Here is a 23,166-nt window from a genome sequence, read left to right as displayed (position 1 = left end):
CCGGTTCTTAGTTTCAGAGAGGTGATAAATCCTTTAAGCTTCTCCATTGAAACCAACTGTTTGCTGTTAGTATTCCTTGAAGCAGTGTAGTAAGCAGGGTTAAAAGGTTGTAGATGCGGTAGCTTGTGTAAACAGATTGGCGTCTGAACGCTGTCTGCATATGCTGGCCTGGTGTCGGCTTGAGTGACGTCACAGACTTGCTATTCAGGAGCGGAGTGCCGTTTGTAAGCTGAGAGGTGAGAGTTCAGAATACAGATCTTCTTGATATGTTAAAGTTCTTAGAATATGCGAAGAAATGTTAATAGAAACAAAGTCCCAAAGAGGATAAATGTTTAGACAGTTGAAGTGACTTATTTAATCACTAAAGGCTGGATAACAGGATAACAGTGGAGAGTCCTAACAACTAACTTTCCCTGTTACACTAAAATAATCAAGCAAGCAAATAGGGATCAGATGGTCCTTTTAAGGGTTGTGGAAAGGGAGGTGTCAGAAGGATTTAAAGAGAAAGGAGATCATAACACTGCTCCTGCTTGATGCGAGCCACTACAAGAGAAAGGAGTGGTAACGGCGGGAAAAGATAAAGTAGACTGAACCACCAAGGCACTGCTAAGGCATCTATTATCTCCCCCTGAGGATCCCTGGACCTTGACCCATATTTGGGTAGCTTGGTATTAAAATGGGACGCCATGAGATCTATCTCCGTCGTCCTCCACCTATTGCATATCTCCGCAAACACCTCGGAATGGAGAGACCATTGCCTTGGATGAAAAGATTGTCTGCTGAGAAAATCTGCTTCCCAGTTGTCCACACCCGTAATGTGGATCACTGACAGCAAACAACTGTGGGCCTCCGCCCACTCCAGAATCTGAGATACTTCCCTCATCGCTAGGGAGCTTCTCGTTCCACCCTGATGGTTGATGTAAGCCACCGAGGTTATATTGTCTGATTGGAATCTGATAAACTGGGACGAACCCCGAAGGGGCCAAGCCTTCAGAACATTGAAGATTAACCGAAGTTCCAGAATGGTGCTTCTTGGCACCACAAACAGCTCCCTATTCTGATAGACTTGTGTCCGTAGTCATAATCTCCCAAGATGTTCTTAAGAAGGATGTCCCTTGGGAGAGATGATCTGGACAGAGCCACCAAGAGAGCGATTCTCTCGACCGGTTGTCCAGAGAAATCTGTTGAGACAGATCCGAATGATCGCCGTTCCACTGCCTCAGCATGCATAGTTGCAACGGTCTGAGACGGAACCTGGCAAAAGGAATGATGTCCATGCTGGACACCATAAGACCAATCACCTCCATACACTGAGCCACAGAGGGCCTTAAGGAGGTCTGGAGGGCTAGACATGCCGAAGCTAGCTTGCAACGTCTCTGGTCTGTTAGAAATATCCTCATGGATATGGAGTCTATTATAGTACCCAGGAATTCCACCCTGGTGCTTGGAATAAGAGAACTCTTTTCTAGGTTTATCTTCCATCCATGAGATCAAAGAAGAGAGATAAGAGATTCTGAATAGCCCTCAGCCAGACGAAAAGATGGTGCTTGTTTGCACCAAATATTTTCCAAGTAGGGAATTACTGCTATACCCCAGGTTCTGGCAACAGCTAGAAGAGCCCCTAGAACCTTCATAAAAATCCTTGTAGCAATAGCTAGACCAAACAGAAGTGCAATGAACTGGAAGTGCTGGTCCAGAAACGCAAACCTTAGAAACAGGAAGTGATCCTTTTGGATTGGAACGTGAAGGTAAGCATCCTTCAGATCTATAGTGGTCATGAACTGTCCTCCTTCCTGAACTAAGGGAAGGATGGAACTTATTGTCTTCATCTTGAATGAGAGGAAATTTAGAAATTTGTTTAAGCACTTTAGGGTCCAGAATCGGGCGGAAAGTTCCCTCCTTCTTTGGAACCACGAAAAGGTTTAAACAGTATCCCAAACCTCTTTCTGCGATAGGTACCGGGACAATGACCCCTAAGGAGGTCAGATCCCGCACGCACTCCAGAAAGGCTTCCCTCTTTTCTGGTCTGGAAGACAGACTTGAGAGGAGAAATCTGCCCTTGGGTGGATGAGACTTGAAACATATCTTGTATCCCTGAGCTATGACCTCCAGGACTCATGGATCCTGCACGTCCCTGAACCAAGTGTCTGAAAAGAGCAACAGTCTGCCCCTACACGATCCAGCGCCAGATCAGGGGCAGCCCCTTCATGCCAATTTAGTCTTGGCGGGCTTCTTGCTATGCTTGGATTTATTCCAGGACTGAGCCGGCTTCCAAGTACTCTTGATTTGCTCAAGCTTAGCGGAGGTTTGATGTCATTGGGATTTATCAGAACGAAAGGACGAAAATTAGAAACTTGTCCCTTCGACTTGATCTTTTTATCTTGTGGTAGGAAGGCACCCTTGCTCCCTGTAACCATAGAGATAATGGAGTCCAGGCATGGACCAAATAAAATCTTTCCCTTAAAGGGGAGGGAAAGAAGTCTAGACTTAGAAGTCATATCTGCAGACCAGGACTTCAGCCAGAGTGCTCGTCGTGCCTGACCCGAAAAGCCAGACACCTTAGCATTTAGGCAAATAATCTGCATGTTTGCATCACAGATAAAAGAATTAGCAATACTCAAGGCTTTAATTCTTTCCTGGATAACATCGAGGGGACCCTCCACCTCGATCATTTCCAATAAGAAGTCGCACCAGTAGGTAGCTGCTCCAGCAACCGCGACAACGGGCGCTGCCGGTTGAAATAAATATCCTGTATGTTGAAACATCTTTCTTAGAAGAGTTTCCATCTCCTTTCCATTGGTTCTCTGAACGACGAGCTATCCTCAAGCAGGATAGTAGTACGTTTGGCAAGAGTGGAGATAGTGCCACCCACCTTAGGGACGGAACCCCACAACTCCAATTGAGAGTTCGGGACCGGGAATCATTTTTTAAAGGAAGACGAAGGGGAAAAGGAAGATCCAATTCTCTCCCATTCATTCTTAATAATGTTTGCCATCTTTACAGGCACAGAAAAAGTCAAAGGCACTACCCTGTCCTAGTAAACTCTGTCTAATTTAGGAATCAAAGGTTCATTAGGCAGCTTGGCCTCTAGACCCTCTAATGTAGACAGGACTTCTTTTAGAAGAAAACGTAAGTGTTCAATTTTAAACCTAAAGGCTGGTTCCTCTGCAGCAGGAGGCTTAGAGGCAGCAGACTCCATCCCAGAAAGTTCACCCTCTGAAGCCTCAGAGTGCGACTCATGCTCGGATAACTGAGACAGAGCAGAGAAATCCAATAAATTACATAATGACCCCGGGGCAGGAGAGCTACAGTATCTCACAAAAGTGAGTACACCACTCACATTTTTGTAAATAGTTTATTAAATATTTTCATGTGACAACACTGAAGAAATGACACTTTGCTACAATGTAAAGTAGTGAGTGTACAGCCTGTGTAACAGTGTAAATTTGTTGTCCCCTCAAAATAACTCAACACACAGTCATTAATTTCTAAACCATTGGCAACAAAAGTGAGTACACCCCTAAGTGGAAATGTCCAAATTGGGCCCAATTAGCCATTTTCCCTCCCCGAGGTCATGTGACTCATTAGTGTTACATGGTCTCAGGTGTGAATAGGAAGCAGGTGTGTTAAATTTGGTGTTATCGCTCTCACACTCTCTCATACTGGTCACTGGAAGTTCAACATGGCACCTCATGGCAAAGAACTCTCTGAGGATCTGAAAAATAGAATTGTTGCTCTACATATAGATAGCCTAGGCCAAGACCTTGAAACTGAGCTGCAGCATGGTGGGCAAGACCATACAGTGGTTTCATAGGACAGGTTCCACTGAGAACAGGCCTTGCCATGGTCGACCAAAGAAGTTGAGTGTACGTGCTCAACGTCATACTTAGAGGTTGTCTTTGGGAAATAGATGTATAAGTGCTTCCAGCATTGCTGTAGAGGTTGAAGGGGTGGGGGTCAGCCTGTGAGTGCTCTGACCATACGACGCACACTGCATCAAATTGGTTTGCATGGCTGTCATCCCAGAAAAAAGCCTCTTCTGAAGATGATGCACAAGAAAGCCCACAAACAGTTTGCTGAAGACAAGCAGACTAAGTACATGGATTACTGGAACCATGTCCTGTGGTCCGATGAGACCAAGATAAACTTATTTGGTTTAGATGGTGTCAAGCATGTGTGGCAGCAACCAGGTGAGGAGTACAAAGTCAACAGTCAAGCATGGTGGTGGGAGTGTCATGGTCTGGGCCTGCATGAGTGCTGCCTACACTGGGAAACTACAGTTCATTGAGGGAACCATGAATGCCAACATGTACTGTGACATACTGAAGCAGAGCATGATCTCCTCCCTTCGGAGACTGTGCCGCAGGGCAGTATTCCAACATGATAACGACCCCAAACACACCTCCAAGACGACCACTGCCTTGCTAAAGAAGCTGAGGGTAAAGGTGATGGACTGGCCAAGCATGTTTCAAGACCTAAACCCTGTTAAGCATCTGTGGGGCATCCTCAAATGGAATGTGGATAAGAGCAAGGTCTCTAACATCCACCAGCTCTGTGATATTGTCATGGAGGGGTGAGGAGAGGACTCCAGTGGCAACCTGTGGAGCTCTGGTGAACTCCATGCCCAAGAGGGTTAAGGCAGTGCTGGAAAATAATGGTGGCCACACAAAATATTGACACTTTGGGCCCATATTTGGACATTTTCACTTAGGGGTGTACTCACTTTTGTTGCCAACGGTTTAGACATTAATGACTGTGTGTTGAGTTATTTTGAGATGACAGCAAATGTACACTGTTATACAGGCTGTACACTCACTACTTTACATTATAGCAAAGTGTCATTTCTTCAGTGTTGTCACATGAAAAGATATAATAAAATATTTACAAAATTGTGAGGGGTGTACTCACTTTTGTGAGATACTGTATGTTTATCCTTACACTTGCATTTAGCAGGGCGAGATGAAGCACTGAGGGCCTCAGAAACCGCTGTTTTTAACTGCACGGTAACATCTGATGGTAAAAGGCCCCCTCTAGATGGAGGATTAAGTGTGTTATGGGAAGCTGCGTGTGTAGAAGGAGATGAATGTTGGCTATGCACCTCACGGGACGGTGAGTCATCAGAGTTGGATGGCTCAGTGGTACTAAAAGGGTTAACCTTCTTTGGCCGAATAACGTTGTCAAGGCATGTGGAACATAGTTGAGAGGGCGGGCATACCAAGGCCTTCTCACAATATAAACAGGTATTACTATTTGGAATAGAGGGAGTACCCTCTAATATCTCAGAATATTCCATAGCTTAAGCTAATGACAGCAGGACACAAAAAATAAACCATTTTTTTTCTCAAAAACAGCTCCTTTATACTCCCAATGGCAGGGGCACTCACCACCTCCTAGACCCAGACAATGCAGAGAAATAGCGTCTTCTCCGACAGCCAGCTCGGTCAGGAAAGAGGAAATGAAAGTGAGACCACTCGCGAGACCACCAAAAACCTGTGCATTCCAGCCAGATAACAAACAGCCTATGAGTCAAAAAGAAAAAAACTGGCTGCACGATACCGGTATAAAGTTAAAAAATAACTTTTAATAGAAAAAAATAAGAACACGGTACATGGAGGTAGCAAAAGCAAGGATCCTATGGGCCTATGAGCCCAATAAAAATCTCACACATAAAGCAGCATAAAATCAAAGCATCACATTTGATTAATCCCCAAAATTTAATAATCCCCCCTAAGGAGATATTAACCCATGATTCTATTAAGATAAAAGGAGTCACACTGTGACCCTGTCTTCTAGTGTTTTCAACATATGTAAAAATTAAAACAATCTTACCAGAATCCATGCTGTGGAACAGAATCACAGCCTCTCAAGTGTGACAATCTTGTAGCATCACTCCTGACATGGACTTGAGTGACAAAACAAGCAGGCAGTGAAACTTGTCTACACTGATTGCTTAGGAGCTGTTAGAAGGTAGTCTGGATGGGTTCACAGTAAGACTCTCCCTGCATATCCAGACTCTAACTTTCGTCAATGCTCTCATTGAGAGGCTGACAAGACTACTTAAAACTCCAGTCTCATATCGAAAGGCAGATACCCTTCCTAAGGAACTACTCCGAAATCTTCTGACACTTCGCTGCCATCCTCCTGTGACGAAAGGCAAAGAATGACTAGGGGATGGGAGAAGTGGGAGAGGTATTTAAGCCTTTGGCTGGGTTTCTTTGCCTCCTCCTGGTGGCCAGGTTCAGTATTTCCAAACAGTAAGGAATGATGCCCTGGACTCTCCTTATATTAAGAATGAAACAAAATGTATGCTTACCTGATAAATTTCTTTTTTTCCGGGCATGAGAAGTCCACGACCCACCCTTATTCAAATTAAGATGGCAGGTTTTTTTGTCTAGTCCTCGGGCACCTCTATACCCTTGTGTTATCTACTTTTTCCGTTTCCCTTCGGCCGAATGACTGTGGGTTATGGGTAAGGGAAGTGATACTTAACAGCTCTGCTGGGGTGCTTTTTGCCTCCTCCTGCTGGCCAGGGGTGAATATCCCACTAGTAATTAGAATATTTTGTGTACTCTCCATGCCCGGAAATAAATAAATTTATCAGGCAAGCATATATTTTGTTTTTTATATGCAAAATACTGAATACTTTGCCAAACAAATACCCTTTTTTTCCAGAAATTCTGCAATAAATGCAGATTGTGGTATTGAAATCAGACTTTTGGACCCTAATGTATGTCTAGTAACACCCAGAGGTAAACTGCCCCTCTGCAAGATTGTGTAAGTAGAAGTATTGTAAGGTACTGATAGATTAGTCCACTCATTAAAACAAGGATTTGAGATTACCAAAATGTATTCAATGTGGGATCTGGAACTCCTATAGGACAGGTTTTATTTCCCGTTCAGTAGGGCCTTGATTAACAGTAACAGGCATGAGCACCTATACCTTTGTGCATTCTTCCACATGTAAAGAAAGCCCACTACACTACTTCTTCCCAACACCAGTATTCAGGGTATTAGGAAAGGAAATCAACCCTTTGATAGACAACTCTCATGGAAGCAATGAAATAGCTCAGTATCTACACATCTTCATCTGTAAGGTTTTCATATATGGGGGTAGATTTAGCAAGTGTCGAGTGGACATGATCCGCTGTAGCGGATCATGTCCGCTCGACATCACTAAATACTGACAGCATACACTGTTGGCATTTAACATTGCACAATAATTTCTGGTAAAAAGCTTGTGCAATGCCGCCCCCTGCACATTCGAGGCCAATCGTCTGCTAGCAGGGGGTGTAAATCATCCCGATCGTATCTGATCGGGATGATTGCTGTCCACCACCTCAGAGGTGGCGGATGAGTTAAAGAGCAGCAGTCTTACGACCACTGCTTCTTAACTTTTGTTTTCGGAAACAGCTGCATTTGCAGCTTGTTAAATATACCCCATGGGGTTAATTCCAATATTTTAGAAAAACTTTTCACCTGATTTATCTACAAAAATTCCCTTAGACTTCCTGTAGAAAACACTTAGATGATCTTTTCTTAAGGATTAGAATTAACTCTATGGTAAGCAGAATTAATACGTTTATTTGATATTCTTTCACGGTTTCTAAATCCCTGAAGCATAACCCTATTACACAGCATTTCAGGCACTCTAGGTCTTACAATAGGCTTAAAATCTTGCTATGCTATGTGCAAGATGCAGTCTATTTTCTCTCAGTCTTTCCTGCTTAGCCTCACTTAGAATTTCAGACTCTGTCACTCTCCCTCTCATTACCCAGTCCCTCTTTCCCCTCTCTCATTGGCCAAACCTCTAGCAAAGGCCTATTTGATCTCTAATTCATCTCATTTTCTGTTGTCCTTGCAACATCCACATTTCTACTAATACTGGATTTATGATGTTGATGATATTGAGAAGATTGGAATTACCTCAATGATTCTTAAATTGAATGATAAATATTTTTTATGAGTATACAATCTTGCTAAATCTATATATTTAGTTTTCATCCAGTATATACAGGTCCATAAGATAACACATCAATTACTGTACCTTATTATCCCTTTCATAGAAAATGAGCCAATAGGAGGATCCTAACATGCTGTCTTTGTGAATCCCATTTTTCAAGTCTGCAGGCAAAAGTTTAAACCCAAGAATAATATGGTATTTTATGGTGTTGTTATCCTAGGGAAAAAAAGAAATATTTAGCAAAATTAATTTAAAATCTTCATTATAGTATGTTCTGCAATACAATGTGAATGTCATGTTTAGACATGTTTAGTTATATGCTACTTTATTATTATTTTCATTATTATTATCAGTTATTTGTAGAGCGGCAACAGATTCTGCAGCGCTAAAAACATAGGCGTGGTATACAAGGTAACATTTTTAGGGATCAAATGGGTAGAGGACCCTGCCAAGAGTTGCATTGATCTAGTCAGCTCTTATGAAGGTGATCTGCAAACAGCTGGGCTCTTAGGCTTACATGCTAAGGGGGTTCAAGGGGATAGCAAAGGAGGAGAGGAAGGCTGATGTGTTCACCTTTAAATTGTACATAGTTGGAGTCCCTGTGGTTTATACTAAGCTGACTATTTGAGCATTTGTACCTAAAAGGGACATTTTATACAGTCATGTAAACCTGGAGATTATTTTTGCTATGGTGGCAAATATCGCTTCTATAATTCCAATGACAATGCTGTTGAATGTCATGTTTCTGTGTATATCCTGCCAGTAATAAACCCACTACCTCTTTTTCTGGCTACAAAGAAGTACCATGGCCATGGGCCACACCATTAGGTATAATATGTTTTCCTGAAGGTTGAAAGCTAACATTTTTCTAGAGCTAGCATAGAATGCTTTGTAAATGTATACACTGATGAATTTACCATTTGCTCTATGCCAGATTCATTGTAATATTCCAGTATTGCAGAATTTCCAGGCACAAAAATTGTGTACTTCTGTTCTGATGACTCAATTTCTTCAGCTAAACCAAAGTTCTGCAAAAAAACATAATTTATGCTTACCTGATAAATTCCTTTCTTCTGTTGTGTGATCAGTCCACGGGTCATCATTACTTCTGGGATATAACTCCTCCCCAACAGGAAATGCAAGAGGATTCACCCAGCAGAGCTGATATAGCTCCTCCCCTCTACGTCAGTCCCAGTCATTCGACCAAGAATCAACGAGAAAGGAGTAACCAAGGGTGAAGTGGTGACTGGAGTATAATTTAAAAGATATCTACCTGCCTTAAAAACAGGGCGGGCCGTGGACTGATCACACAACAGAAGAAAGGAATTTATCAGGTAAGCATAAATTATGTTTTCTTCTGTTATGTGTGATCAGTCCACGGGTCATCATTACTTCTGGGATACCAATACCAAAGCAAAAGTACACGGATGACGGGAGGGATAGGCAGGCTCATTATACAGAAGGAACCACTGCCTGAAGAACCTTTCTCCCAAAAATAGCCTCCGAAGAAGCAAAAGTGTCAAATTTGTAAAATTTGGAAAAAGTATGAAGCGAAGACCAAGTTGCAGCCTTGCAAATCTGTTCAACAGAGGCCTCATTCTTAAAGGCCCAAGTGGAAGCCACAGCTCTAGTGGAGTGAGCTGTAATTCTTTCAGGAGGCTGCTGTCCAGCAGTCTCATAGGCTAAACGTATTATGCTACGAAGCCAAAACGAGAGAGAGGTAGCAGAAGCTTTTTGACCTCTCCTCTGTCCAGAATAAACGACAAACAGGGAAGAAGTTTGGCGAAAATCTTTAGTTGCCTGTAAGTAGAACTTGAGGGCACGAACTACATCCAGATTGTGTAGAAGACGTTCCTTCTTTGAAGAAGGATTTGGACACAAGGATGGAACGACAATCTCTTGATTGATATTCCTGTTAGTAACTACCTTAGGTAAGAACCCAGGTTTAGTACGCAGAACTACCTTATCTGAGTGAAAAATCAGATAAGGAGAATCACAATGTAATGCTGATAACTCAGAGACTCTTCGAGCCGAGGAAATAGCCATTAAAAACAGAACTTTCCAAGATAACAATTTTATATCAATGGAATGAAGGGGTTCAAATGGAACACCTTGTAAAACGTTAAGAACTAAGTTTAAACTCCATGGCGGAGCAACGGCTTTAAACACAGGCTTGATCCTAGCTAAAGCCTGACAAAAGGCCTGGACGTCTGGATTTTCTGACAGACGCCTGTGTAACAAGATGGACAGAGCTGAAATCTGTCCCTTTAAAGAACTAGTCGATAAACCCTTTTCTAAACCTTCTTGTAGAAAAGACAATATCCTAGGAATCCCAACCTTACTCCAGGAATAACGTTTGGATTCGCACCAGTATAGGTATTTGCGCCATATTTTATGGTAAATCTTTCTGGTAACAGGCTTCCTAGCCTGGATCAGGGTATCAATAACCGACTCAGAAAAACCACGCTTTGATAAAATCAAGCGTTCAATTTCCAAGCAGTCAGTTTCAGAGAAGTTAGATTTTGATGTTTGAATGGACCCTGTATCAGAAGGTCCTGTCTTAGAGGTAGAGACCAAGGCGGACAGGATGACATGTCCACTAGATCTGCATACCAAGTCCTGCGTGGCCATGCAGGCGCTATTAGAATCACTGATGCTCCCCTTATTCCAGGACTGGTTAGGTTTCCAGCCTTGCCTGTAACGAGCAACAGCTCCTTCCTGTTTTGGTGCAGTGGAGGTTGACGCTGCTCCTGTTTTGAAATTCCGAAAGGGACGAAAATTAGACTGTCTAGCCTTAGCTTTGGTTTTGTCTTGAGGTAGGGCGTGGCCCTTACCTCCTGTAATGTCAGCGATAATCTCTTTCAAACCGGGCCCAAATAAAGACTGCCCCTTGAAAGGTATATTAAGTAATTTGGACTTAGAAGTAACATCAGCTGACCAGGATTTTAGCCACAGTGCTCTACGTGCCTGTATGGCGAATCCAGAGTTCTTAGCCGTAAGTTTGGTTAAATGTACTACGGCCTCCGAAATGAATGAATTAGCTAGTTTAAGGACTCTAAGCCTGTCCATAATATCGTCAAGCGTAGATGAACTAAGGTTCTCTTCCAGAGACTCAATCCAAAATGCTGCCGCAGCCGTAATCGGCGCGATACATGCAAGGGGTTGCAATATAAAACCTTGTTGAACAAACATTTTCTTAAGGTAACCCTCTAATTTTTTATCCATTGGATCTGAAAAAGCACAGCTATCCTCCACCGGGATAGTGGTACGCTTAGCTAAAGTAGAAACTGCTCCCTCCACCTTAGGGACCGTTTGCCATAAGTCCCGAGTGGTGGCGTCTATTGGAAACATCTTTCTAAATATTGGAGGGGGTGAGAACGGCACACCGGGTCTATCCCACTCTTTAGTAACAATTTCAGTTAATCTCTTAGGTATAGGAAAAACGTCAGTACTCGCCGGTACCGCAAAGTATTTATCCAACCTACACAGTTTCTCTGGTATTGCAACGGTGTTACAATCATTGAGAGCCGCTAAGACCTCCCCTAGTAATACACGGAGGTTCTCCAATTTAAATTTAAAATTTGAAATATCTGAATCCAATCTGTTTGGATCAGAACCGTCACCCACAGAATGAAGCTCTCCGTCCTCATGCTCTGCAAGCTGTGACGCAGTATCAGACATGGCCCTAGTATTGTCAGCGCACTCTGTTCTCACCCCAGAGTGATCACGCTTGCCTCTTAGTTCTGGTAATTTAGACAAAACTTCAGTCATAACAGTAGCCATATCATGTAATGTTATCTGTAATGGCCGCCCAGATGTATTAGGCGCCATAATATCACGCACCTCCCGGGCGGGAGATGCAGGTACTGCCGCGTGAGGCGAGTTAGTCGGCATAACTCTCCCCTCGCAGTTTGGTGAAATTTGTTCACATTGTACAGATTGACTTTTATTTAAAGTAGCATCAATACAGTTAGTACATAAATTTCTATTGGGCTCCACCTTGGCATTGGAACAAATGACACAGATATATTCCTCTGAGTCAGACATGTTTAACACACTAGCAATAACTTGCAACCTGGTTATAATCTTTTTTAGCAAAAACGTACTGTGCCTCAAAGAGGTACTTAAACGATTAAATGACAGTTGAGATAATGAACTGAAAAACAGTTATAGCATCGACTTTAAAATAACCCAACTTTTAGCAAAGGTTTGTTCCCATTAGTAAATAACAATAACTAAATTTGACATAAAAAATTATAGAGTAACGTTTTTATTCACAGTCAATATAAAATTCTCACAGCTCTGCTGAGAGAATGTACCTCCCTTCAAAGAAGTTTGAAGACCCCTGAGATCTGTCAGTGAACCGGATCATACAAGAAATATAATAGTAGCTGACTGGAAATTTTTGATGCGTAGCAAAAGAGCGCCAAAAACGGCCCCTCCCTCTCACACACAGCAGTGAGGAGAAACGAAACTGTCACAATTTAAAGCAGACAACTGCCAAGTGGAAAATAATGCCCAAACATATATTCACTCAGTACCTCAGCAATGTAAACGATTCTACATTCCAGCAAAAACGTTTAACATGATAATATTTATTAAAAGGATTAGTGACCTTTAACAGAGTAGTTCCGGTGAAATACCATTCCCAGAATACTGAAGTGTATACATACATGTCATTATAACGGTATAGCAGGATTTTCTCATCAATTCCATTCAGAAAATAAAAACTGCTACATACCTCAATGCAGATTCATCTGCCCGCTGTCCCCTGATCTGAAGCCTTTACCTCCCTCAGATGGCCGAGAACAGCAATATGATCTTAACTACTCCGGTTAAAATCATAGTAAAAAACTCTGGTAGATTCTTCTTCAAACTCTGCCAGAGAAGTAATAACACGCTCCGGTGCTATTGTAAAATAACAAACTTTTGATTGAAGTCATAAAAACTAAGTATAATCACCATAGTCCTCTCACACATCCTATCTAGTCGTTGGGTGCAAGAGAATGACTGGGACTGACGTAGAGGGGAGGAGCTATATCAGCTCTGCTGGGTGAATCCTCTTGCATTTCCTGTTGGGGAGGAGTTATATCCCAGAAGTAATGATGACCCGTGGACTGATCACACATAACAGAAGAAAATCAAATTTTTAACAGTTAAAAAATATTTTACACTTCTTGTTCTCTTTCTAAAAAAGCAGTGCTAAATGAACGTCAGATGAAAATGGAGGATAACTCTTAAAGTCTAGTCAAACTTTCATGATTCAGACAGGGCATGCAATTTTAAACAACTTTCCAATTTACTTTTATCATCAAATTTGTTTTGTTCTCTTGCTATTCTATGTTGAAAGCTAAACCTAGGTAGGCTCATATGCTAATTTCTAAACCCTTGAACCTCTTATCTCAGTGCATTTTGACAGTTGCTCACAGCTAGACACTGCTAGTTCATGTATGCCATATAGAGACCATTGTGCTTACTCCCGTGGAGTTACTTATAAGTCAGTCCTGATTAGATAAAATGCAAGTCTGTCAAAAGCACTGAGATAAGGAGGCAGTCTGCAGGGGCTTAGATACAAGGTAATCACAGAGATAAAAACTGTTAATATAACCATGTTGTTTATGCAAAACTAGGGAATGGGTAATAAAGGGATTATCTATTTTAAACAATACAAATTCTGGAGTAGACTGTTCCTTTAACTCCAGATGATATTTTCATGCACTTGTAAAACAGAATGAGAAGGTATGTTAACCTATAAAGATGCATATTTACTTTACCAGTTGAGTTTGCGGCTCACAGTTAAAGGGCCATAATACCCAAATGTTTAAACACTTGAAAGTGATGCAGCATAGCTGTAAAAAGCTGACTAGAAAATATCACCTGAACATCTCTATGTAAAAAAGAAAGATATTTTACCTTAAAAGTTCCTCAGTAGCCACATCCCATTGTAAAGGACTTCTAAGCAGCATATCAGTATGTCTGTCCCGGGACACCGGAAGGGGCGAGTTTACGTGCACTCTCATCTTATTTCCCTATTCAGTTTAAAGGAAGTTTGCTATGAAATTTCATGAGAGTTAAGTCAAATCTCATGAGATCACAGTAAAAGAGTTCATGGCCTTAGCACTGCTAATGCTGATTGGCTGCTGTTCATTTCTTCATTTTTTTTTTTTTACCTGCAGCTGGGCTGCAGCTGAGTATAACTTTTTACACAGAACTTACTCTGCTGAACTGAGGAGATTGTGAGGTAAAATATCTTCCTTATTTACATAGAGATGCTCAGGTTATATTTTCCTGTCATCTTTTTACATTATACTTTCTCAGTTTCAAGTGATTTAGCATATGAGTATTATGTCCCTTTAATACAAACTATTTAAACTTGCCTATAGTGGTTTTTTTTTTTTTTTAAGAACACACAAATTAGGTTTGCAAAGTTATTTCTAACGCAATAGTACACATTTGATAGGGTTGGCCATTTTTTAAGGGTCTATATATAGCAGCATGGAAAGCTTGTTGAAAAATAAGCAACCTACCTCTATTGCCTCTTTAAACTTGCTGAATGCTGGCATCTGCTTCAGTTGTTGCGTTAACGTTGGCTTTTGAGGAGGGATACTTCCCAGTGGTGGTATCAAAATCTACAAAAAAAGTTGTATTTTATAGATAGAAATACTGGAAATTACAAACAAAACATATCAATAGCTATTCATAACCATTCTTACTGCCGCCAGGTGCAAAATGTTTGCCTATTTGATAAAAGCTTGCATACTTTTCCCTACTTCCCTGTAATGAGCATTGCTGCCTGGGATCTCTGCATTGTAAGAAAATGTAATTGGTTTACTGGCGCCACAGACAATGATACTATGTGAAGTGCCTTACATGTTTTTTCTCAAGGGTTTCACATTTTAAGTCATTTAAATCCATTAGTAAACCCAGTGATAAATAATTTATCATATTGCTTGCAAATATGTTTGTGGCCCCCATTTAGCATCTGCCGGACAGTGTTCGCTCATGTGAACGTGTCCGCACGGGATCACAAAATGCAGCGTATTACATCAATACGCTGCCCGCATTTAACAGTACACAAACAAGTAGGGATGACAACCACCCCAAGGCGAACAAAATAGCTGGCGTACTGGTTACGAAGCTGTGGTCTGATGACCGCTGCTTCCAAACTTTCGGCTGCAGGTTCACTCATGCTGTGTGGTCTTCTGCTGCTGTAGCCCATCTGCTTCAAGGTTCAACGTGTTGTATATTCAGAGATGGTATTCTGCATACCTTGGTTGCAACAAGTGGTTATTTGAATTACTGTTGCCTTTCATCTCAAACCAGTCTGCCCATTCTCATCTGACCTCTGACATCAATAAGGCATTGTTGTACACATAACTGCCGCTCACTGGATATTTTCTCTTTTTCTGACCATTCTCTGTAAACCCTAGAGATGGTTGTGCGTGAAAATCTCAGTAGATCAGCAGTTTTTGAAATACTCAGACCAGCCCGTCTGGCACCAACAACCATGCCACGTTCAAAGTCACTTAAATCCCCTTTCTTCACCACATCTAGATGCCTAAATGCATTGAGTTGCTGCCATGTGATTGGCTGATTAACAATTTGTGTTACCAAGCAATTGAACAGGCATACCTAATAAAGTGGCCGGTGAGTGTACATTGCACAGGGAAAATGTGATAATCTAATCAGACAATGCTTTAACAGGAGTTTTGGACCTCATAAAAACCTTCTTTTCTTGGCTTTTGGTACAGATTGTCTCAGTATTAGAAGTTTCTGTGCACGCTCACATGTTGATTAACACAATCTTTTTGTAACAAAATGATGAGTCTGATGCGATACTACATTTTATTGTGTGTTTTTCCTCAACTTTAATTCAATTATTTGTGTTATACTTCTCTCGTATTTTTACTTCTAGCTTTAGCGCCATCCTTTTATAAGTATTATCTGTCAAAATAAGCCTGGAACTTACATTAAATGGGCACCAGTATTATTTAAATATACTGGGGGCTCCTCTCATTCATCATGTGGTTGTAATTATAGTTTTTTCCCCTTTGCTTGCATTTCTAACCCAGTAACCATAACTGTGACAAATCTCGCAGCAGTTACCCAGACACCATAGAACTACTAACCTGACCTTCATATTGCAATGAACTTCATCACTTATTGCAACTTACAATGGTGTTCCTATCACTATCAGACTGTCTTAACAATTGCTCTCCATCCTAAAAATGTTAACCCAGTTCCTATAGCTATTAAACCAGCTTAACAATGGTTGTCCATTGTCAGTTTTAACCCAGGATCCCTTATTATTATTATTTATTTATAAAGTGTCAACATGTTACACAGTGTTGTACAAAATTACAAACAATCACAAGGGTACAATACAATAAAAGACTTACAATGAGACATTGGGCTCCATGTGATAAGCAGCAGATGTTGCTCGGATGCCCCATCGCTTCAGGCTCGCCTAAAAAGGAAGTTAAGAAGCAGCGGGTGGCGGATTGAAATCATCCCGATCCGATCCAATCTAATTGGGATGATTGACAGCTGCTGCTAGTGGCTGATTGGCTGCCAGTGAGCAGGGGGCGGAATTGGTGAGAATCTCACTAGAAATACTTGTGCAATGTTAAATTACGCTGTCTGCATTTAGCGAGGTTGAGTGGACATGATTTGCTACAGCGCATCATGTCCGCTTGACTATTAATAAATCTATGCCGTTATGTAAGACTATACACTGTACATTACTACACTTACATTGACAAAATAAACAAGAGGAGAGGAGCGCCCTGCTCTTGAGAACAATCAGTTGAAGATGCACTTTTATAAAGAGCGAGCTACAGTTTCAGAGGCTCTCAAGCTTATAATTTAAAGGAGAAAAAAATATCTGACACAGCAGGAGAGGAGAAAGAACTACATTATTATAAGAATGATTTTATTTTATTTGAGGATGTGTAATATCTGGCGGAAGAGTAGAATACAAAGTTGTTATGAGATAAGTTATGGGGGCCTATCCATCAAGCTCCGAACGGAGCTTGATAGCCCGTCTTTCTGGCGAGTCTTCAGGCTCGCCAGAAACACAAGTTATGGAGCAGCGGTCACAAAGACTGTTGCTCCATAACCCTGTCCGCCTGCTCTGAGCAGGCGGACAGGAATCGCCGGAATTCAACCCCATCGAGTTCGATCAGGTTGATTGACACCTCCTGCTGGCGGCCCATTGGTCGCAAGTCTGCAGGGGGTGGCGTTGCACCAGCAGCTCTTGTGAGAGAGACATTGGTTAAATTGGCCTCATGGTGTATGTTACCTTGCAGTCAGGTAAAAGGTAGGGTGGTGGTGGGTGGGATTAATGGGAAGTGCTTGCAGAGATTTGTAGTGAAGTTGCAGGAAATTTGGCTGTTTTTATTGCTCGTAGTGACCCTACTTTACCCTAACAAAACAGATGTTCATATTTTTTACAACACAAACATTTTACAAGTGTGTTTCCTAAGTGTTGTGATTGTAATTATAGTTTTTCCACATTGCTCTCGGTTCTAATTTGATGAGTGTGATATCATGTATTGGATACCTCATTCAACTATAGATAATAACGGCAGGGAAAGCAGGTACACCCACTAACAAAATATAGATACAGCTATGCTGAAAATTAGAAAATGATCTTGCCCTCAACAACGAGGCACCTCAGCAGCTTCATGAGTCAATGTGTCAGTGTAGATATACACTTATGTTTTATTTCTAAAGTGTACCATGTTACAGTTTGGGCTAAATACTTACCTTGTTAATAATAAAAATGAATCCATTAATCGCTGGAATGTCAGTTATTATAGTGCTTGCATTATTTATTGTAATACTCTGAAACAAAGACAAAAAAACCCACAAATATTAGCACTTCTAAATCTAAAATTTGCACTGAGGTACCAATTTATAGCATGAGAAAATTTGATATACACTGCAATATAGAATTAAAAACAGTGACATTGTCTGGGGGCAGGGAAGGCACAGGCCCCCTAGAATAATGGTTGCAACCAATGTGCCCCCCAAAGGTAGTAATTCCTTGCTTTCCACCACCACTTTGCCAAGAACCACCCCCTGCATAACCCGAGGCAAACCAAGTCCTTCCCATCAAAGCACCACCCACAAATCACTGGTGGGATTCCTAAAAGTGCCCCCAGATAAAACTTCTGAAGACACACCACCGATTAAAAATACTTAATGTAACTTCCCTCCCTTTAAATTCTATACGTTTTACAAGATGGTAATCTAATACATTTAGGGGTAAATCAAATTTCTTTCAAAAAACGTGCCTAAATTCCATGCAAACACTGTCCCTTTCATGCTGGTTCTCTGTAGAAAAATATTAAATACATTTTTCTAAAGGATTGTGATCAATCCCTTAATAACTTATCCTCTACTGCTATGATGATTGGTTTCTGAAGACCTTACATAATGCTAAGTGATACACTGGTAGAGACACCTACATTCTTTACTTTAACCCACAATGAAATATCAGGAGAATTAGATACCCACCATTTGCAGTAGAGATCATTGGTGAAACTGAACTTTCACAATGTAGGATATATATGAGGACTCTCTATATCCTTTAATTTTCTCACTGAAGAAAATAGTTCCAAAATAGATGTTGCTGGAGGTCCCACAAGAAACATACGGCTAGATTACGAGTTGTGCGTTAGGGTAAAAAAGCAGCGTTAAGAGGTCCTAACGCTGCTTTTTTACGCCCGCTGGTATTAAGAGTCTTGAAGGTTTAGGGGCACTGCACACTTCTTTGGCCTTACCGCAATACAACTTACGTAAACTTCCTGGGATGCCAAAAAGTGAGCGGTGCACCCTCTCCTGTCAAGAGTCCTAACGTATTTAAAAGTCAGTTGTTAAGAGTTTTATTGTACAACGCCGTAACATAAAACTCCTAACTAAAGTGCTAAAAAGTACACTAACACCCATAAACTACCCGCCCGTAAACATTAGTTAAATATTATTAACCCCTAATCTGCCATCCCTAACATCGCTGCCGCCTACCTACATTTATTAACCCCTAATCTGCCGCCCCCAACATCGCTGCCACTATATTAAAGTTGTTAAACCCTAGTTATCAATGTCTGTCGGACCTGATCCGACAGTGCGGATCAGGTCTGACAGACATCGCTGAATACGGCGAGCAATGCGCTCGCCGTATTCAGCATTGCACCAGCAGCTCACAAGAGCTGCTGGTGCAACGCCGCCCCCTGCAGACTCGCGGCCAATGGGCCGCCAGCAGGGGGGTGTCAATCCGGCGATGTGTGTCCGCCTGCTCAGAGCAGACGGACAGGTTATGGAGCAGCGGTCTTTGTGACCGCTGCTTCATAACTGGTGTTTCTGGCAAGCCTAAACCTAAGTCTAACCCTAAACCTAACACCCACTAACTTAAATATAATTTAAATAAATCTAAATAAATATTCCTATCATTAACTAAATTATTCCTATTTAAAACTAAATACTTACTTATAAAATAAACCCTAAGCTAGCTACAATATAACTAATAGTTACATTGTATCTAGCTTAGGGTTTATTTTTATTTTACAGGCAAGTTTGTATTTATTTTAACTAGGTAGAATAGTTATTAAATAGTTATTAACTATTTAATAACTACCTAGCTAAAATAAATACAAAAGTACCTGTAAAATAAAACCTAACCTAAGTTACAATAACACCTAACACTACACTATAATTAAATAAATGAACTAAATTAAATACAATTAAATAAATTAAATTAGCTAAAGTACAAAAAAAAAACTCCACTAAATTACAGAAAATAATAAACAAATTACAGAAATTAAAACTAATTACACCTAATCTAAAAGCCCTATCAAAATAAAAAAGCCCCCCAAAATAAAAAAACCCTAGCCTAAACTTAACTACCAATAGCCCTTAAAAGGGCCTTTTGCGGGGCATTGCCCCAAAGTAATCATCTGATTGGAACAGCCAATAGAATGCAAGCTCAATCCTATTGGCTGATTGGATCAGCCAATAAGATTGAACTTCAATCCTATTGGGTGATTGCATCAGCCAATAGGATTTTTTCTACCTTAATTCCGATTGGCTGATAGAATTCTATCAGCCAATCGGAATCTAAGGGACGCCATCTTGGATGACGTCACTTAAAGGTACCTTCATTCTGTTTTAGTCGTCGGAAGAAGAGGATGCTCCGCGTCGGATGTCTTGAAGATGGAGCCGCTCCGCGCCGGATGGATGAAGATAGAAGATGACGTCTGGATGAAGACTTCTGCCCGTCTGGAGGACCACTTTGCCCAGCTTGGATGAAGACTTCTCCCGGCTTCGTTGAGGACTTCGGCCCGGCTTGGATGAAGACTTCTCCCAATAAGTCGATCTTCATGGGGTTAGTGTTAGGATTTTTTAAGGGTGTATTGGGTGGGTTTTATTTTTTAGATTAGGGTTTGGGCGGCAAAAGTGCTAACTGCCCTTTTAAGGGCAATGCCCATCCAAATGCCCTTTCAGATCAATGGGGAGCTTAGGTTATTTTTGGATAGTATTTTATTTGGGGGTTTGGTTTTATGGGTTTTACTGTTGGGGGGTTGTTTGTATTTTTTTTTACAGGAAAAGAGCTGATTACTTTAAGGCAATGCCCTGCAAAAGGCCCTTTTAAGGGCTATTGGTAGTTTAGTTTAGGCTAGGTTTTTTTTTTATTTTGGGGGGGCTTTTTTATTTTAATAGGGCTATTAGATTAGGTGTAATTAGTTTAAATTTCTGTAATTTGTTTATTATTTTCTGTAATTTAGAGGGTTTTTTTGTACTTTAGTTTTAAATAGGAATAATTTAGTTAATGATAGGAATATTTATTTAGATTTATTTAAATTATATTTAAGTTAGCGGGTGTAAGGTTTAGGGGTTAATAACGTTAATATAGTGGCGGCGATGTTGGGGGCGACAGATTAGGGGTTAATAAATGTAGGTAGGTGTCAGCGATGTTAGGGACGGCAGATTAGGGGTTAATAATATTTAACTAACGTTTGCGAGGCGAGAGTGCGGCGGTTTAGGGGTTAATATGTTTATTATAGTGGCAGCGACGTTGGGGGCAGCAGATTAGGGGTTAATAAGTGTAGGTAGGTGGTGGCGACATTGGGGGCGGCAGATTAGGGGTTATTAAATATAATGTAGGTGGTGGCAATGTTGGGGCAGCAGATTAGGAGTTAATACATATGCAGGGAGTGCAGAATTATTAGGTAAGTTGTATTTTTGAGGATTAATTTTATTATTGAACAACAACCATGTTCTCAATGAACCCAAAAAACTCATTAATATCAAAGCTGAATATTTTTGGAAGTAGTTTTTAGTTTGTTTTTAGTTTTAGCTATTTTAGGGGGATATCTGTGTGTGCAGGTGACTATTACTGTGCATAATTATTAGGCATCTTAACAAAAAACAAATATATACCCATTTCAATTATTTATTTTTACCAGTGAAACCAATATAACATCTCAACATTCACAAATATACATTTCTGACATTCAAAAACAAAACAAAAACAAATCAGTGACCAATATAGCCACCTTTCTTTGCAAGGACACTCAAAAGCCTGCCATCCATGGATTCTGTCAGTGTTTTGATCTGTTCACCACCAACATTGCGTGCAGCAGCAACCACAGCCTCCCAGACACTGTTCAGAGAGGTGTACTGTTTTCCCTCCTTGTAAATCTCACATTTGATGATGGACCACAGGTTCTCAATGGGGTTCAGATCAGGTGAACAAGGAGGCCATGTCATTAGATTTTCTTCTTTTATACCCTTTCTTGCCAGCCACGCTGTGGAGTACTTGGACGCGTGTGATGGAGCATTGTCCTGCATGAAAATCATGTTTTTCTTGAAGGATGCAGACTTCTTCCTGTACCACTGCTTGAAGAAGGTGTCTTCCAGAAACTGGCAGTAGGACTGGGAGTTGAGCTTGACTCCATCCTCAACCCAAAAAGGCCCCACAAGCTCATCTTTGATGATACCAGCCCAAACCAGTACTCCACCTCCACCTTGCTGGCGTCTGAGTCGGACTGGAGCTCTCTGCCCTTTACCAATCCAGCCACGGGCCCATCCATCTGGCCCATCAAGACTCACTCTCATTTCATCAGTCCATAAAACCTTAGAAAAATCAGTCTTGAGATATTTCTTGGCCCAGTCTTGACGTTTCAGCTTGTGTGTCTTGTTCAGTGGTGGTCGTCTTTCAGCCTTTCTTACCTTGGCCATGTCTCTGAGTATTGCACACCTTGTGCTTTTGGGCACTCCAGTGATGTTGCAGCTCTGAAATATGGCCAAACTGGTGGCAAGTGGCATCTTGGCAGCTGCACGCTTGACTTTTCTCAGTTCATGGGCAGTTATTTTGCGCCTTGGTTTTTCCACACGCTTCTTGCGACCCTGTTGACTATTTTGAATGAAACGCTTGATTGTTCGATGATCACGCTTCAGAAGCTTTGCAATTTTAAGAGTGCTGCATCCCTCTGCAAGATATCTCACTATTTTTGACTTTTCTGAGCCTGTCAAGTCCTTCTTTTGACCCATTTTGCCAAAGGAAAGGAAGTTGCCTAATAATTATGCACACCTGATATAGGGTGTTGATGTCATTAGACCACACCCCTTCTCATTACAGAGATGCACATCACCTAATATGCTTAATTGGTAGTAGGCTTTAGAGCCTATACAGCTTGGAGTAAGACAACATGCATAAAGAGGATGATGTGGTCAAAATACTCATTTGCCTAATAATTCTGCACTCCCTGTAATGTAGGTGGCGGCGGTGTCCGGAGCGGCAGATTAGGGGTTAATAATATAATGCAGGTGTCGGCGATGTTGTGGGTGGCAGATTAGGGGTTAATAAGTGTAAGATTAGGGGTGTTTAGACTCGGGGTTCATGTTAGGGTGTTAGGTGTAAACATAACTTTTATTTCCCCATAGGAATCAATGGGGCTGCGTTAAGGAGCTTTACGCTGCTTTTTGGCAGGTGTTAGACTTTTTTCAGCCGGCTCTCCCCATTGATTCCTATGGGGAAATCGTGCATGAGCATGTACGACCAGCTCACAGCTGACTTAAGCAGCGCTGGTATTGGAGTGCGGTAATGAGCAAAATTTTGCTCAACGCTCACTTCTTGTCTTTTAACGACAGGTTTCTGAAAACTCGTAATACCAGCGCTGCAGGTAAGTGAGCGGTGAGACAAA

General features: G+C 41.3%; 1 protein-coding gene across 1 annotated transcript in view; it reads right to left on the bottom strand.

Annotated features, from left to right (window-relative positions):
- The window catches only part of STAB1 (stabilin 1), a 1,127,460-nt gene that overhangs the window by 542,980 nt on the left and 561,314 nt on the right, over nt 1-23,166 (bottom strand). Inside the window, exons 31-34 of the mRNA XM_053721023.1 lie at nt 17,729-17,806; nt 14,488-14,589; nt 8,878-8,988; nt 8,045-8,176 (exon numbers count right to left, since the gene is read on the bottom strand). Of these exons, the coding sequence (XP_053576998.1) occupies nt 8,045-8,176; nt 8,878-8,988; nt 14,488-14,589; nt 17,729-17,806 (423 nt within the window). The remainder of the gene's footprint in view (nt 1-8,044; nt 8,177-8,877; nt 8,989-14,487; nt 14,590-17,728; nt 17,807-23,166) is intronic.

This window comes from Bombina bombina, chromosome 7 (genome assembly GCF_027579735.1).
Source record: "Bombina bombina isolate aBomBom1 chromosome 7, aBomBom1.pri, whole genome shotgun sequence".
NCBI lineage: Eukaryota > Metazoa > Chordata > Amphibia > Anura > Bombinatoridae > Bombina > Bombina bombina.
This window is presented reverse-complemented; position numbering and strand designations above follow the sequence as displayed.